This window comes from Fukomys damarensis, unplaced genomic scaffold (genome assembly GCF_012274545.1).
Source record: "Fukomys damarensis isolate Sample0158 unplaced genomic scaffold, DMR_v1.0_HiC HiC_scaffold_16, whole genome shotgun sequence".
Taxonomy (NCBI): Eukaryota; Metazoa; Chordata; class Mammalia; order Rodentia; family Bathyergidae; genus Fukomys; species Fukomys damarensis.
In genome coordinates, this window is record NW_022900928.1 from 38849243 (window position 1) to 38868522 (window position 19280).

A 19280-nucleotide genomic window follows, 5' to 3' on the forward strand; every position below is an offset into this window, starting at 1 on the left:
CAACAATGCATAAGATTCTAATAAGATTACTGACATTTAGAAATGGGAGGAAAGGAGCTAAAGGTGTAGGGAAGGTGTGATACGTAGGGGAAGAACAAAAAGGGAAAAGAAAAAAATGTGAGAGAATGAAAAGATGAAAATAAAGTGTTTGTAGATGGGGAGGGGAGGAGGGGGAGAAGGGAGGGCAGAGGTAAGGGGAAAAAAATGAGAATCAAGACTTGCCATGTAAAGGTACATGATCCCAACAATGAATGTAACTGTACTGTATCCCTAAATGTACCAATAAACTCAATTAAAAAAAATATATATAAATAAAAAGTTTATAGACTGTTTTGGAGATCATATTAGTATAAAATGAAATAGAAACTTAAGAAAGTTGCAGAATGGAACATGTCCATTCATCAGAAATAGATACAAGAGTGGCAGCAGGAGCCGCTAGCAGGTTATGAATGTAACTGTACTGTATCCCTAAATGTACCAATAAACTCAATTAAAAAAAATATATATAAATAAAAAGTTTATAGACTGTTTTGGAGATCATATTAGTATAAAATGAAATAGAAACTTAAGAAAGTTGCAGAATGGAACATGTCCATTCATCAGAAATAGATACAAGAGTGGCAGCAGGAGCCATGCTAGCAGGTGTTCAGGTGTGCAACATATGGCAATGTTTAATGTTGAAGATTTCTTTTGCTGTTCTGAGAAGAAATGGAAATGTATTTCTGCCCAAGTTAATGGAGGTTGATTCAAGGCACTTTAGTGGAATGGCAGGCAAAGTACTACCTTTCAAAGGCAGTGGGTATAAGAGATAGGCACAGAGTCCCTACCACTATTCACTTCCTAGACAGAACCCTCTGAAATCTTATGTGTACAATGGTGTTAAAATGCAAATATATGTATCTACCCAAAGACAAAAAGATGCTCAAGATAATTTCTCAGTCTTTTTGGGAAATGTTTATCTTGAGTTCAAATACAGGGCAGATGTTCCTTTAAAATGTATAATATAAATATTTGTTCATTAACTTCAGCAGAGAATATGGAGGCTGTAGGACTGTCTTAAAATTCCTTGCCCAGTCTGACTATTAGCTGAGTAAGTTGGCCCAGTAGGGCCCCATTTAGCTAAATTTGAAGCAACCCATTAACTTTTATGCTCTACTCCAAAGTCCATATTCTCTTTTTTAATTAATGTATTTTTACTAGTACAGTATATAATAATTACATTTATCATGAGGAGTATGTACATATACATAACACAACCTAATATCTTAAATCTTTTTTTTATCCCCCTTCCTTTCCATCCCACCAACTCTTAATCCCCTTTCCATTTGAAAAAGCTCTGTGGGAAACCAGGTGTGAGACTGAAGCCTGGGTTGAGCTTTCCTTGAGAGACTGGAGTAGGGATAGCAAGCCATCCTTCCCGTGGGTCATGGGGCGCCACGCCAGTGCCAGACAATTTCAAAGAGAGAACCAACTACAATTGAGGTCTGATTAAAAGAAAATACACATTTGGGTGAAGTATACAAATTATGAGAACCTGGTAAACTTTCTCTGAATCCTGGATCACATGCTTGCTTGCTTCTGTTCTTAATAAAAGTGAGGAGCACTGTTAGATGGGACAAAGAAGCTCTTTGTCCACTAGAGGCAAGAGTCCTCCGGCCTTCCTCTTCCAGATTATCTTTGTGTCTTTTGTCTTTAGTCCTTGTTGGCTCCATGGTCAGGGATTAACTTGTAGCCTGATTCCTGCAAAGCTCTACTTCCATTTTTTCTTTGATTCACTTTTTAAAAATCCCCTTTCCCTTCCTTCTCTCTCCTCTCCATCTCTTGTTTCCTTTTCCACTTGAAAAAGTTCTCCCTACTTCTTATTATCTATCTTTTATTTTGCTGTTCATTAATATTTTGCACTTCTCATATTAAAAAAACCATGCAGTATTTACATTTGTGTGTCTCATTTATTTTAGTTGACATTATGGCCTAAAGTTATAACCATTTACCTACAGATGCCTCAAGTTTATCCTTCCTTAAAGAAGAGTAGTACTTCATTGTATATAATCCTATATTTTCATTATCCATTCATCTGTTAATGGATATACCACTAAATTCAACACCAGCCTCAATGTTCAGAAGTACTAGTTCTTTAAATGACTCTTGAATTTCTGGTTCTTGACACATTTTTATTTACAGTTCTTTCAGACAAATGTCTAGATTGTCCAGGTTTAAACTCCATCAAGTACAGAGCAATTATCAATGAGGTCTCCACACATCCTGTGTCTTCCCTGACACACTCTTCTTTCACAAAATCTGCTAAAATCAGATATAGTCCAGGCTTAACAAGAAGAATTAGATCCTTCAGTCTTCCTCTCCACTCCTAGACAAGATGCCCTAGATGCGCATGGACCAGGTCTAAACCCTACTTTGTTTGTGACTTCTGCAGTCCATGCAGGATTTACACATTGTATTAAGAAGCTTTAGAGGTGAGGATTAACTGAGAATTAGTTGAACACTTACAATGTGCTTTATATACATTATATACATATAATATAATCATACAATTTAATACAATTACTATACAGTTGTACTATATATACAATTTAATCATTATAGCAACCTGTCAAATGTGCATATTTTATCACCATCCTTATTCATAGATAAAGAAATTGATGATCAAAGAAGTGAAGTGGCGCTGGGTGTGGTGGCAAATACCTATAATCGCAGCACTTGGGAGGCTGAGGCAGGAGGATTGCTGTGAGTTTGAGACTAGCCTGGGCTACATAATGAGTTCCAGGTCAGTCTCAACTACATAGTGAGACCCTGTGTTAAAAATTTAAAAAAGAGGTGGAATGGCCTTCTTAAAATCCAGACCTAGTGAGTGACAGAGGTGGGAATGCAATTATATTAGTCCATTTTTGTCACTCTAAATACCTGAGGCTGGGTAAGTTTATAAAGTTTTATTTTGGCTCATGGTTCTTGTACAAGGTCAAGGGGTCACACCTTGTAATGGGCTTCTTGCTGTTACAGGGTACCATGTGGCAACAGACAGGGAGTGTGTGTGTGTGTGTGTGTGTGTGTGTGTGTGTGTGTTTATCCTCTGGTCACTTATTCTTTCTATCAGGCCATTAATATTCAACCACTTTGAGAACCTTATCTAATCCAAATCACCTCCCAAAGTATCTACCTCTAAATACCATAGCTGGATTTCTACCCTCTTAAAAACTTACAATGGAGAATAAATTTCAACACATGAACTCTCGGATGATAGACTCAAATCATAGAAAGAAACACTGGATTGAAGACATATTCTCTACTGCCTGATACTTGGTCACACCTTGTACCTTTTGAGGTTGATGGAGTGTCACACACAATTGATTTTAGCTGATTACTTTCATTCACACCCCAAATCTTTTAACCTCTTGCTAGTTATAGCAGATCTAAGTTTAATGTCTTAAAGTAGCCTCAGGATAAGAAATAATCTCATCATAAAGATGCTGTTCTTTAGATAAAGTGCATCTGAACCAGCACCAGAGCAGAGAACTCTTTCAAAAAAATATTTTCCCAGAGAAGACCAACAGCAGCTTACAACCCTATGGTAGGCCACCCTTTCAGCCCAGTGCACCCTCACCTCCCCCTATAAACAAGGGAAAGAGGGCCTCTCTGAGGCTTCTAAATGAATATTGAAGCCCACTGGAAGAAAATCTGTGATTAAGGCACACTACACCACCATAGTTGGTAAGTTGGAGAATCCAGCACCTCACATCAGAACCTGGTCTAACTTCAGGAGAAAGACAGATGGAACCTGCAGTAGAACCTTGCAAAGTTGAACCAGCAGGTGGTCAGAGATCTCAACTTGGGCCTTGCAGACAGAAATCAATCTGAACCTCAGGGGACAGCTGCTGTCTTGCTGAGACTAATTAACTTAGATCTGCACACTCCTGCCCATACTGTCTATTGTGTCAACAGAGGCACACCATGAAGGAGGCTCTCTATTTCTATTTCTATTTCTTATTTTCAAAGTAATATTTTTCTCTTATCTTTAATCACTTTAAAAAACTTTTTATCTATCTTTTTCTTTTTTTCAAAATGTTTTCCTTTTTTACATCTTCTTTCTCTTATCTTCTTTTCTTTCTCTCTTTCCCACCTTGATCTCCATTACACTCCCTTTCTGTCCCTGTTTCTATCCTAATTTGAATTTATTTTCTTTCTTTTCCTTTTCTTCTCTTATTGCTTCTATCAGTTGCCATAGTTTCAAAAGAAAGTGATTACAGTCTGTAGCCTCCCTATTGCTATTAGTTTGTTATGTTCTTCTGTGTATTTTGTTTTGTCTCTTCTTTTCTCTTCAACAACTCTCTGGAGTTTGTGCGATCTTCCTGTGTGCTCTGACCTCACTTCTAACCTTTCTCTATTCTATCTATCTATTCCTACCTCCCCAACTGCGTCTAAATCCCCATCCTGATGGGTAAGGTTGCTAGATTGAAGGGTTCTTTCACTATAAAAATATTTGGGCTTGTCCTCAATTTAGATTTAATTCACACATTTAAAGGTGATAGATTAATAACTACCACAAATTTTCATTTTCTAAGCTGTGCTTGATGCTATTGTGTTACTGAATGTATCAATTGGGCTAAGGTATTGTGATTGATCTAATCAGTTGTCCTCCCTGGTATAATGAAAATGAGATTGCCTCAGAGTCATTAGAGACTCAAAACCTAAAGACCAGCTATATTTGAAAGATCAAAGTATTAGCCCAGGAATTAAACCAAGGTCCGTAACAAAGACAAAAATAGAAATGAGAAGACATTTAAATAAGACACAAACATATATTTCCACCTCACCAAAGGTAAACTGTGGGGGAAATGAAGTAGATAATCTGACAGTCAACCATCTGGACACCCTGAACTGATAGCACAGGAAGTAAAAAAACAGATAAATGAGGCTCTAGAAATATTCAAAACAGAAATAATTTCCCAGATAACCACATAGATGGTGAGAAAAATGAAAAACATGACTAGAGACTCTAGAACAGAAACAGATTAAGAAATAAGATGAGCTCAGTACCATGATGGAAACCATGAATGTCCAGCATAGGAGAGAAATGGAATCCATGCAACAGATTCAAACAGATATCCAGGAGATTTAAAACCCTATAGAAAGCATTCACAGCAGAATGAATGAATGTGAAGATAGAATTTCAGATATAGAAGATAGCATTGCTGTCTGTGACCATGAAAAGAGAGATCTCTTAAAAACAGTAAGGGATTATGAGAAATCAATCTAACAACTCTTAGATGATGCAAAGAACAATATAAGATCAATAAGAATCATTAAGTAGGAGGAGAAAGTACAAATGACATTAAAAAACTGTTCACAGAATTAATGACAGACAGCTTCCCAAACAGAGGGGAAGAATTTGACATACAGATAAGTGACACATATAGGACTCCAACTAGCCACGATCCAAAAAAATATCTACAATTAGACATATAATAATCAAGATCCCAGAAACCCAACAGAAGAACAAAATACTACAAGCAGTTAGAGAAGAGACAGAAATCACATGCAAAGGAAAGCCCATCAGAATCACAGAAGACTTCAGCACAAATTCTCAAGTCAAGTTGAGCATGCAGTGAGGTATTTCAAGTCCAAAAAGAAAACAACCTCCAACCTAGACTGATGTATCCTGCAAAACTATCTTTCAAAATTGATGGGGAAATAAGATACTTCCACAACAAAGAACACCTGAGAAATTTAATGAACACCAAACCAGCACTCCAAATACTTCTGAACAATATCCTGGAAAAATAAAATGAAGACCACAACTCCATAAGGGACAACAGAGCAAATATACCAGGAAAGGCAAGAAATTAAAGGAAGAGAGTAAAAATAAATAAATAAAAGAACCAACAACAGGAAAATAACATGACAATGAAAAGTCAATATGCAGTAGCTATAACCCTCAATGTTAATGGCCTCAATTCACCAATCAAATGAAACAGGCTGGCAGAATGGATTAAAAAGCAAAATATAACACTATGCTGTATACAAGAAACCCACTTAATCCACAAAGAAATTCATACACTGAGAGTAAAAGGATGGGAAACAGTTCTCCATGCAACAGGAGCCTGGAAAAAAGCAGGGGTAGCTATCTTATTTGCAGACAGAATAGATTTCAAACAAAAACTAATTTAGAAAGACAAAGAAGGTTACCCCATCCTTGTAAAGGGAACAATCCAAGAGGAAGAGATGACAATCATGAATATATATGCACCAAATACTAATGCCCTCAACTATACAAAACAAATATTAATGGATATGAAAAATGAAGTAAGCACTAATACAATTATAGTGGGGGACCTCAATACTCCACTGACACAAATGGACAGATCATCTAGACCAAAAAATTAACAATGAAATAACAGAACTGAACCAAGCCTTAGCACAAATGGACTTAGGACTTAGGAGATGCCTACAGAGTGTTCCACCCCACAAAATCAGAATATACATTCTTTTTGGCTGCATGTGGGTCATTCTCCAAAATAGACCACATGGTAGCTCACAGAACATGCTTAAGTAAATGAAAAGGAATTGAAGTTTTCCCCTGTATGTTATCAGACCATAGTGCAATTAAACTGGAGATCAATAGCTTAAAAAACTGCAAGAACTTCACAAATACATGGAAGTTAAATAACACCCTGCTGAGCAACCATTGGGCCACAGAGAAAATTAAAGAAATTAGAAAGTTTCTACAATTAAATGATAAGGCCAATACAACATACAGGAATCTATGGGACACAATGAAAGCAGTTCTACGAGGGAAATTCATAGCAGTAAATACCCATACTAGGAAAACAGAGCAAGCTCAAATAAACAACCTAATGCTTAACCTTAAGCTCCTAGAAAAAGAAGAGCAAGACAAACCAAAAGCTAATACAAGGTGAGAACTTATAAAGATCAGAGCAGAAATTAATGCAATGGAGACTAAGAAAAAGGATACAAAAAAATCAAAGAGTTAGTTTTTTTAAAGAATAAAATCTATAAACCCTTAGACAACCTTATCAAAAAAAGGAAAGGAAAGGCTCAAATTCATGCAGTGAGGAATGAAAAAGGTGAAGTCACAACAGATCCAACAGAAATCCAGAGGATCATCAATACCTACTTCGTAGACCTATACTCTAATAAGAAAATACAGAAGAAATGGACATATTCCTAGACACATATGAAATTCCAAAATTGAACGAAGACATAAAAAGTCTAAACACCCCAATTACATTCAGTGAAATTAGAAATGTAATTAAAAATTTACCAACAAAGAAAAGCCCAGGTCGTGCTGGCTTCACTGCTGAATTCTACAAGACATTTAGAGAAGAACTATCTGCACTACTCTTTAAACTGTTCAGTGAAATTGAAGGGTAAGCAATACTTCCAAATTCATTCCTGGAAGCAAGTATTACTTTGATTCCCAAACCAGGGAAAGACCCAACCAAAAAAGAGAACTACAGGCCAATCTCCCTAATGAATATAGATGCAAAAATCCTCAGTAAGATACTGGCAAGCAGAATACAGAAGACCATTAAGAAGATCATACACCCTGACCAAGTCAGATTTATCGCAGGGATACAAGGATGCTTCAACATACCTAAATCAATAAATGTAATACACTATATCAACAGAATTAAGGACAAAACCCATATGATCTTCTCAATAGATGCAGAAAAAGCATTTGACAAAATTCGAAAGCATTTGACACGTTACTGATAAAAAATCCTACAGAAAATTGGAATAGATGGTCTTTTGAGACCTGGAATATCAGGTCTCAACCTGATAAAGTCTATCTATGAAAATTTCAACAGCCAATATCATTCTTTAGAATGGTCAAAAACTGAAAACCTTCCTGCTAAAATCAATAACAAGACAAGGATGTCCACTATCACCACTCCAGTTCAATGTAGTTCTAGAAACATTAGCCACAGCAATTAGACAAGAGAAAGAAATAAAAGGAATAAAGATAGGAAAGGAAGAAGTTAAGCTGTCACTATTTTCTGATGACATGGTACTCTACATAGAGGACCCAAAAAACTCTGCAAAAGAATGCTAGACTTAATTGACAGATTCAGTAGAGTAGCTGGATATAAAGTCAACATTCAAAAACCAATACCCTTCTTGTACCCACATAACAGATTCACTGAGAGAGAAATTAGGGAAACAATTCCTTTCACAATAACATCCACAAAAAATGAAATACCTAGGAATCAATCTAACGAAAGTGAAAAAAGACCTGAACACTGAAAATTGCAGCACTCTTAAAAAGGAGATAGAAGAGGATATAAGAAGATGGAAAGACATCCCTTGCTCATGGGTAGGAAGAATCAACATAGTGAAAATGGCCATAATTGTAAAACTTCTATACTGATTCAGTGCAATCCCCACTGAAATCCCAACAGTATATTTCGCAGAACTTGAGAAAAGAATCCAGAAATTCATTTGGAACCAGAGGAGAGTTAGAATAGCAAAAACCATTCTAGGCAACAGAGACATTACAGGGGGTATCATAGTTCCCTACTTGACACTATACTACAAAGACACTGTGATAAAAACAGCATGGTCCTAGCAAAGAAATAGGAATAGATTAGAAGATGCAGAAATAACACCAGATATACTCAGCTACCTCATCTTTGACAAAGAAGCCACTTGAGGAAATCCTCTTTAATAAATGGTGTTGGAAAGACTGGCTTTCAACTTGCCAAAGATTAAAACTAGATCCCATGCACGAAACTAAAATCCAAGTGGATTAAAGATCTAAATATCAAAACACTAAACTTACGGGAAAGTAAATTAGGTAGAACTCTTGAAGACATTGGCATGAGAGAAAAACTTTATGAACAATCCTCAGCAGCACGAGAACTTGCACAAAGAATAAACAACTGGGATCTCATTGTATTAAAACATTTTTGCAGTGAAAGAGAAATTACCAACAGAGCTAAGAGACAACCTACAATGTGGGAAAAAAAATTTACCAGCTATTTCTCAGACAAAGGACTACTATCTAGAATATATGAAGAACTCAAAAAAGGCAGACCCCCCCAAATACAAAGACCCGATTCAAAAATGGGCATCTGAAATGAACAGACATTTCTCAGACAAATAAGTAAAACTAGCAAATGAATATATGAAAAAATGTTCAATGTCAATGGTCATTCAAGAGATGAAGATGAAAACAACACTGAGATTCCACCTTACTCCAGAAAGAATGGCTGCTATCAAGAAATCAACCAATAACAAATGCTGGTGGAGTTGTGGGGAGAAAGGAATCTTCTCCATTTTTCGTGGGAGTGCAGACTGGTGCAACCACTGTGGAAATCAATATGAGAATACCTCAAAGAACTAGGAATAGAGGTCCTATTTGACCTAGCTATTCCTCTCCTGGGTATCTTTCCACAAGAATTAAAAGCATCATACCACAGTGATATATGTATACTCATGTTTATAGCGGCACATTTGTAGTAACTAAAACTTGGAAGCAACCCAAATGCCCACCAACTGGAGACTGGATAAAGAAGATGTGGTTTTTATATAAAATGGAGTACTACTTAGTTATAAAGAATGAGAAACTAGAAACATTTATAGCTAAATGGAGGTACTTTGAGGCTATACTGTTAAGTGAAATAAATAGGACACACTTGAGTAAATACCAAATAGTTTCTTTGGTGTGAAAAACTAAACTTGTAAATAAGGTTCAAATGGTATAATTGAGAGTGTAAAATAGGAAGAAAATGGCTAAAGGGGAAGTGGGAAGGGGAGGGCAAAGGCAATAAGGGAAAAGAAAAAATGTGAAAAAAAGGAAAAAATGGAAACAAAGTCTTTATAAATAGGAAAGGATGAAGCGGGTGAAGGGAGGTCAGGGGTATGGGGAAAAAACAAGAACCAAGACATACCATGTAAAGGTACAAGATCCCAATGATAAATGTAACTATTGTTTGCTTTAAATGTACCAATAAACTTCATGGGGAAAGATATTTTTCCATAATTTATATGGCCAGAATTAAATATTTCACTTAGATTTAAAAATTTTTGAAGTCCCATGAAGAGATCAAAAAATAATTTATATTGTCAGATCAAGCTTTTCACCATCTTTTCATAAGTGATGGCAGATGGCAATTAGTATATTATTGGCTTCTGGTCCTGTTGAGGCACAGGGAATGTGAAAGTAATCATATAGCTCATTGAGGCTATACTATTTATTGTCCTGGCTATGCAATGCTCAACACAGTCTCTGGCTCTGAAGATGACATAAGTGATGGGGACAGATAGACAGACACACACACACACACACACACACACACACACACTAATAAATGTACACTGAGTCCAAAAGTGGTAAACAGCCATGAGAACTATACTTGCTAAATGCCAAAGGAGAGTGGAAGATGAATGAGTTGCTTCCTATGACATTACTGAGGGAGTTAGTGTGGCAGGGAAGTCCCTGAAGATGCTGAGTATGCACAATGTTTTGATGAGTTCCCTATGAATAACACTTCCTGAAATAACATTCAAAGAAAAGAAGGACATAAAAGAGCATATCCAAATACTGGTGATATTAACTTTATTTGTCATATTAGAGGTTTCATAATATTATTTAGATCTCTGAAAATGAAGCTTCTTGGGGCCGGGGATTTAGCTCAGTGGTTTGGTGGCCTGCCTCACAAGCGCAAGGACCCAAGTTTGATCCCGGTACCAAAAAAAAGAAAAGAAAAAAAGAAAAGAAAATGAAGCTGCTTATAGGTATTGGCCTATTGTTCAGTTTCTACATATCCAACCATAAGAGTGATGGGTGGCTATTCATTCCCTCCTGGTATAACCTAAATAGTTTCTCATCTGCCAACTCTGACTCTTCCATCATTCTCAGCTCTGAAAATACTGCCACTGGAAGTATTCTAGCACTTGTCTTTCATGTGTCTTTAACCCTTGTACAAATGTCCCTTTCACTACATCTACCCACTGAATTGAAACAGCCTCCTTATCCACTGGTCCTCACTTGCACCTCTGTTACACTGTAAGCTGCTCAAAGAGAGGAGAAATACTGTATTCACTGTGAGCTGTGTACTGTTTAAAATGGATTAGAAACTCATTAAATGTCTCTTGATAAATTTAATATTTTCAAAATGATTCTTGGGAGAATTTCACATATTTTGAGGGTGAGTAGAAGGCATCAGATCTGGATAGTTACCATGAAAGTTCTTTCCAACTCTGAGATCCCCTGATTTTAATAGAGCCAGTGGAAATGATTGTAATTAATATGACATCCTCATCAGGGATCAGTGAATACTTTAGTTTATTATTATTATTATTATTATTATTATTATTATTATTATTATAGAAAGACCACAGCACATCTGACTTCATACAGGGCACCAAGTAAAAGAGACCTTGCACACTGGATGTGGTAGGCAGCACAGGAGGTGCAGGTCCTAAAACAATATAACTTGTCAGTATGAGCTGAATGACCATGGGCAGGCAAATGAAATAAACTCCTCATGCCTCAGCTTTCTCTTCTCTGACATAAGAATAATAACAGTGTCTATCTCAAATTGTTGGTCTAGCTCAAATTTTTGTCATATCATACTAAATGAGTTAATGCATACCAACTTCTTAGAACAATTCCTGGCATGTTGTATATAATTAAAAAATCCAACCTGTTATAACTACACTTGAACTATGTCCATAATACTATCAAAGGAAATTCTGTATAGTAGGGATCCAGGTAGAAATTCTCAACACCCCTTTCAAAACCAAAGAGAAAGGAGATGGGGACTGTGAATCAGGACAAACACCAGCTCTTTACACTTGGTGTCCACAGTCCAGTTGGGAAGTTAATAGACAACCTCTCCACTCAGAAAATGGAGATTGGTGGAGATCACACTCCTTCCTTCTGTTTTCTGAAAGAGCAAAGCAAAGTGACACAAAACAAAGGACACAACAGAGCCTTTCTCCAAAACTGAACATCAGAGGGGGGTATGTTTCAGGATCAGCCATGCTATGGGCTTCAGGTAGCTCACTACCAAACAATCCAGAATGAGACAAAATGCTTAAAAAATATTCTCAAGTGGCTGATCCCCTAGTTTTCTGTAACCACTTTACAAAGCAAATGCAGCTTTAATTTTATCTTGTTCATGTTCCTCAAAAGCTGATGATCTTTGCAACAAAAATCCTTCTTCTCGAATGACTGGGTATATTTTACTCTTCATGATGTTCTTTTGGTAGGAACTGTGTTTGAGTTGGGCTGCCTGGCAACCATCTGGGTACAAAATGAATGCATGCTTTTAACCACTGACCTTGGCACCCCCAATTGTAGGATATCCGTCAGATTTTCATCACACAATCATAGAGCATCTTTTGTGCTCTGCATCAGAAAGGCAGTCAGACATCACCCCCAAAGGATTTCTCATACTACGTACTTTCTACATATCAAAGTGAAGGTTTTTGAGCTGACTGTAATCCATGTCTCTGCTAACAAAAGTGCTGCACATTAGTGATTCTTTTGCCATGGCCTTTATACAAATCAAAAGTGCCCTTCCCCAACTGTAAGACTGGCATTTGGACAAAAAAGAGCAGAAAATAAAGTAAACTTCAGTAGAAATGACAAACATGCAAAGCAAAACAAAGCTATAAACCCTAAAGCCCACAAGGGCCAAGGACAACCAAGAGAAACTGAAAATAGCAATGGGGAGACTGGAGATGAGTCTGGAAAAGTGTCCAAAGAAACTATACAGAGCCTGGACTTGGAGTGGCTTAAGTCAGTTCAGGTTGAGGACAAATAACATGTATTTCTGCACAGGATTTGCCCTCCAGCTCTGTTGCTTACATAGTCTAGATGTTGTTTAGAGTGGCTTTTAAAATGGACAGCAGGTATCACTGTTGACATTTTCTTATTACGTGAATCTAGATATATTGCCTCTAGAAGTTAACTAATTACAAAAGTTCGAAATGAAACTACTTCAGAAAGATTTCCATCCAGATATTACAGATGGATTAACTTTCAAAAGTTGATCTGAATGTCATTTACTCAACTCTGGATTGACTCCCAATAGAAACTGTGACCTAAAACTGAAAGACAATGAATGGGTCATTGAAGATAATTACATAAAGAGGTGATAAATCTCCCACAAGTAAAAAGTTCCACTACTTTAATACACTTATGTTTATACACTTATTTCCAAGCCATTTTCCAGAGTTATATATTTTTATAGTAACAATTCATGAGTATAGATTCCATTTAGTTTTTGCATTTTGAGTTAAGCATTCATTAACATAAGCCAACATTTCTGGTGTCTTCATGATGACCACACAATTACTTATTTAACACACAATAGACTTTCTCTGGAGGACAATTCAACATTCTTAGCAATGTGCTTGTGAAAAAAGCATTTTCTGGTTATCAACTTCAGGTTCCAGGATTGGCAAATCTCCTTCCTGAGCTCCTGGCACCCCATCCCACACTTGCTCAGCTTTCAGATCCCTGGAAGATGAAGCCCTCTCATATAGGGTTTTCCTTGTCTTCATGGAGGGGTTTGGATCAGGAAAAGAGGCTCCAACAGAGTTAGTGTGGAGGTGGAAGCTCCAGAAAGTTGGAGATTGGACAGAAGCCCAGGCCTCTGACCTCTACCCACCCCTTACATATCTTTGTGTTTCCTATGGGCCTCAAAAATTGTCTCTGTTCACCTCCCAAGCAAAAGGATCACTGTCCTGTTGTTTGTAGAACATGTGAGAAGAGCAAAAAGTGGACACAAGGAGACCAGCTGGGAGGCTGCTGCCCTCATCCAGTAGAAAAATGGTGACTTAAAGTGGCACCTGCAGTAGTAGAAGTTGCATACCCCATGTAGGCTAAAGATAGAGCAAGAGGATTTTTTAGTGGGTTGGATATGGGATATGATAGAAAATGAGTGTTCAAGGATATGTCCAAGATCTTAGCCTCTGATGTGTAGTTAACGTGCACAGAGTAGATTGAAAAAGACTGGAAGATCGGAGACCAATTAGGAAGTGCTGGCAATAAGCTAGATACAGGATGATGAAGGTGTGAACAAGGCTGGTGTTAGTAGGGATGCAGAGAAACAGATGGCTGTAGAGGCTGAGGTAAAATTTTCGGAGCAAAAGAATGAATGTTGCAGATCAATGGTTTGTGGCCGTACCCTTACACATCAATTCTCTTTTTCTTTAATGGTGTAAAAGTTTTAGCTGAAAACACAGATGTCTATCTAAATATTACATTTCTGTTGTAGGTCAGTGTGCATATGACCAAGCTCTGGCCAGTCAAATGTGAACAGAAGTGATTATCTAAAATTTCTAATTAGTGCCCTTAGAAAGGTGTTCCCTTTCCCACTGGCTTCTCTATAGAGATGACAATGGAAGTGAGAGCAGTCATCTGACCATGAAATACACAGAGAGAATGACAGAGAAACCAAATCAGACCACTGCCAACCCATGACTGCCTACTTTGCCTTGTTTATTTGAGAGAAACAGAATTCTATCTTGTTCAAGCCTCTGTATTTGGGGGGGAGTTTGTTAGAATTTTCTAATCTTTACTCTAATTAATACATGTTCTTTTAGCTGTCCCAAGCACAGAACCCCCATACCAAATGCTTACCAGTCCCATGAAGCTAAAACTGCATTCCACAGGAAAGGATTTAATTATAACCTGCTTCTGCTCATTTGTTCCTAAAATATCTGAGCATCAATGCCCTGAGTCATTGCACAAGAGGCTGAGATTTTGAATACATTGCTGCTTGTGCAACTAAAGTTTACTTAATAATCCACTGATTCTCTTTCATCCAGGAAGCCCAATTCTACATAATGTCTAAAGCAGGTATCTCAGGAAGACATATCATACATATAATGTTATCTGCTTAGGGTCAGAAAATGGCATCACCAACGACCTTCTAATTTTCCCAGCCATCATCTCCAGAACAATGGATGAACCAAGTTGTGATAATGACAGATTCCCCTTACCCAGAGGAATCATGTCAAGTTCAAAGTTGACACTGAACAAAAATATATACTTCATTCAGAAACAAAGCCTTGCTGTGTGGGAGTCTGATAAGTCACCTCTGGATGCAGAAGGGATTCAGCTGAAACCTGTGCAGCTTCAGATAAGCAGTCAAAACTGCAGTACTGGGCACAAAGTCCACATGGTAGGGCTGTCCCCTGCTGTACCATGCAGTGTCTATAATCTCACTGCCTTAAATATAATGGTCCACAATTGCAGTGATATCTCTAGTCAGTCTTTTCCTTCATTATTTCCCTGAGAATCAAGTTCAAGATCAAAAAACTATAGAGAAGTAGATGAACTGTCAGTGGAATTTATAGCAAAAGTCACTGTTGTATTCGGCCAAAAATGGAGGCTGGTGAGCTCTGCGAAGTAATAAACCCCTTTTGTGAAATGACTGGGAGTCTGGAAAGATTAGGGTCAAGTAGGCTTATTTCCTCAAAAATGAACTTTTAGGCATTTATCTAGACAAGAGCATTATGTTTTGAGATACTGATGTTAACATTAATAAAGCTGACAGAAAAGGGATTATGCCTTGATTGCAATAATTTAAAAATATTTATTATATATCTCGTGTCAGGCAAAACATAATGGGACAAGGCAGTCTCTGTCCTCAAGGTGCTCAGGGTCTACTGTGGAAGGCATACCAGTCAGCTATTATAGTATATGCCCAGTTCCAAAATGAAACAGAGTGATAAAGGAAAGGCCGGGAGCTCAAATTCACTTTGGAGAGTGGGGAGGAAGACAACCCCTCCTAAAAGAGGCTAGAAGTGGGGCTGGAAGTGTATCTCAGTGGTAAGAGCATGGTTATCCTACCTGAAGCCCTGGATTCAATTCCCAGCATGGGAAATAATTGTTATAGGTAAGAATGAGGCCAGATACATTTTAATGGTCAGCCTGCAACAATTTTAGAGTGGGGATGATACATGTCTCTAAAGAGATCCCTATAAAGTAGAGTTGATCATTGCTTATTTAAGTAGAACATGGCTGATGTCATCTCTGTTGTCACATCTACATGGAAAAGCAAGGCAGGATACTAGTAAATTTTTTAAAAAGAAATAAAATAGAAGTTGATATATTATTGATTTTGCATTACTTAGATCTAGACCCCTGGAGCAGACTTGGAATCATTTGGTACCAATAAGAATGTGCCTAAATCAGCCAAAGCAGATGTGAGCTGTTGGCACAGTTGACTGAAATTTCAGAGGCAAGCTGCCTCTGCCCACAACTACATCCAGTGATAATCTCTGTGGAGTCTCTTAACTGTATAGAATTTTCTTGTCTTCTGAAAATGATGAAACTGGGTAAGAACAGAGGTCTTCAAAAAATTTTAAACGAAAATCCAAAGTACAAATAGTCATTTTTACATGTTGATATGATACCATACCTATCTTTATTTACATGAATCTACTTGTTCTTGTGTGTGTGTATGTTGGGGATCGAACTTGGGACCTTGCGCTTGTGAGACAGGCAGCGGAACCACTGAGCTAAATACCTGGCCCCTCTTTCTCTTTTTCTATTTTACTCCAATCTATTTTTAAAGCAGATTGCTGGTGGACCCACTAAACTAATATTCCCTCATATGGTTTATGACTCATAAACAGTTCCACACTAGGTCATCTCTCAGGGTCCTTGAAACTCTAATTTTAAGACTAGCCTACACAGCCATCAAATGCTTACTATGTTACAGTTTTCAAAGTTATTCTTCAAGGGCTATCTCCTTTATGCTCATAGCAGTGATATAAGAGGGGCAGAGGAGCTTACAATATTCATCACAGATCACATGGTCAGGGGACAACCGAGCTGGGTACAGAACCCACTAACTGCATAATATCAATTATCCTTACACAGTTCTGTCACTCGTCTTCTCAGAAAATCCCACTCCTGACCATCCTCTGCACTCAAGCTCCAATTTAAATGCCTCTCCTGATCATTCACAAGCTAAGAGAGTGAATAACACATTCCAAGAATTTAATGTTACTTGCTAGATCCTTAAGGAACTTCCCTGTACCAGTGCCTACCAGTTATAGATATGTGAAACTCAGCCCTTGCCCTGGAAGAACTCATGTTCCAGCAGGGAAAAAATAAGTTCCACCCACAGATCGGCCACTAACCACAGCATTAAAACCCCTTTCAAAGCTGCCCTTCTCTCTGTTTCTTCAGTCATAACCTCGATGTTCTGTTTAACCACAGAACAATCCTCCCGTCTCGTCTATCTGAGGAAAAGCACAGAGCCTCAGACTTTCCCTGGAGACCCTCTGAGCGCTGGAGAACACCAACACAGGCAGAGTGGCACTCCAGTGGAAAGAGACAGGCATCCACAGCAGTTTCTGGGCACAGCTGCTTCCCCACTGCTTTTCTCTCTCTTCCCAAGGTTCAGTGAAGAGTGGTGCCAACAGGTACTTAGCAGTACCTCAGTACCTCGGTACCCTCCTCTCCCCAGACCTGATTCAACTGACTTCAGAGATGTGTAAAAATATTATTTAACATCATGAAAACATTTATGGATAATATTCCATTTATATTACTCAGAAGAATAACTATTTAAATCAGGGAGAAGGAGCTAGGGACTAAAGTGTTTTTAGAGGACCAAAACCTCAGGTTATAAAGAGGCATTTGAACTTTATTTTTTTAACTATTCATAAATCAAGAGATTGGTAATATACTCATATTTATAAGACCTATTTCCAATATTGTCATGATTGGAGCCTGTGATAACTTACTATTTTGCTTTTCAGCATCCATCCCTCTCCATTGTCAGATGATAGTATCCAGGTTTATTACACAGAAACCACATTCCTTTTATTCCAAAGCACTTGAAGTAGGTAACTGAGGTTAAACCCTATCTCCAGCTCCAGGGGGTATGGTTCCTACTGGCTTAGGTTACAAGTGATTGGCTTAGGAATAGAAAGAGAATCAATTAGAATCTGTAAGGCAGAGCATTCACTTTCTGCGGCTTCAAAGAAAAATATCCTTGTTCTTTTACTGGAGCTTCCCTGGAGGCTATGGTGTGAGAGCAAGAGATGGGTGGGAAGGAAAACCTCCAGTGGATGTAGCCTGAGGGTGAAGCTAATATTGCAGAGGCAGCGTGAGAGCCAGAAAGATCCAGTGTCCTTAGGAACACCGTCTCAACTTTTGGATCAGGCCTCCTTTGGGGTTTTTCAGTTAAAGAAGCCTTTTGTTTTCTTATACCATTTTGCATTTTTAAGCACTTACTAAGAAAATAATTCAAACTGATATAAATAGGTTACAATATGACTTCAAATGCAGTGACTTTTTTCGATTGTCTAATGACCAAATGAGGTAAGAATGGCATGGGTCTACCATAATGTTCATTTTAGACTTGAGAAATTCTGAGCCTTAGAGCTGAGTGAATTGCCCAAGTTAATGGGAATAAGGGGGAGACAGACCTCAAATATAGGTCTATTGTTCTCTCTCAACCCAATCCTCAAAACCAAAGATCCTAACTCTAGCCCCAAAACAAACAGATGTCCTTTTAGGTCAGCAGGCAGGCTCAACTTGACCAGAACTTAAAGATCTGAATTCCAGTGGCAGAGTCAGAAGTCACCAAGTGTGACCTTGGACAAGTTCCCTTTGTCTTTATTTTCTGTTAAGGCAGAGCTTTGAACTGTGATTTCTGATGCTCCTTCAAGCTCTAACAATTCTATAATTCTAGGCTTTCCTGCCTCTACCCTCAAGTTAATCTTTTCCTCAGAATAATAATCGAACATAACCTTAGCTGACATTAGCTCCCTGGATGCCAGGTACTGTGCTAAGGACTGGCTCTCTTTCATTTGCTCCTTAAATCTTACAACATTACCAAGTCAATCATATCTCTTTAACAGATAGGCGAAAGTGACTCAGAGGTTAAACAAGCTGTCCAAGATCAACAGAGTGAAGAGTTTAACCAGGTCTACACTGTTTTTGCTGACGAGATTAGGCTCCCTGCATTACTGGTTACCTCTTTCCATGCAGAAAGGGGAGCAGGGGGAGAATAAAGCTAAAGCAAAGGACACCAAGCTCCTGCTCCTGCAAGGCAAAGCCAGAAAGTCACTGGAAGGGCTCCAGGGAGATCTTTCCAAGGCCCGGGGGCGGGGCGCCCTTCGCCGCGTCACAGGATCGCTCCCACTTCCGCTCCCTGACCCAGACCGTTACCTTGTTCAGATGTGGGTTCCTGGTGACATCGTATCCGCGCTTCTTCAGGGGCACAGGGCGCGCCGGGCCAGGCTTGGAGTGGCAGCCCCGAGCGGGC

General features: G+C 38.3%; 1 protein-coding gene across 2 annotated transcripts in view; it reads right to left on the bottom strand.

Moving 5' to 3' along the window:
* Me3 (malic enzyme 3) overlaps positions 1-19280 on the bottom strand; it is a 199280-nt gene that overhangs the window by 179058 nt on the left and 942 nt on the right. The window contains exon 4 of one of the 2 annotated variants that reach the window (XM_033764266.1): positions 19184-19280. This exon is cut by the window's right edge and continues 27 nt beyond it. The exons of the other annotated variant lie outside the window; for it this stretch is intronic. Within the exon in view, the coding sequence (XP_033620157.1) occupies positions 19184-19280 (97 nt within the window). The remainder of the gene's footprint in view (positions 1-19183) is intronic. 2 annotated transcript variants of the gene reach the window in all.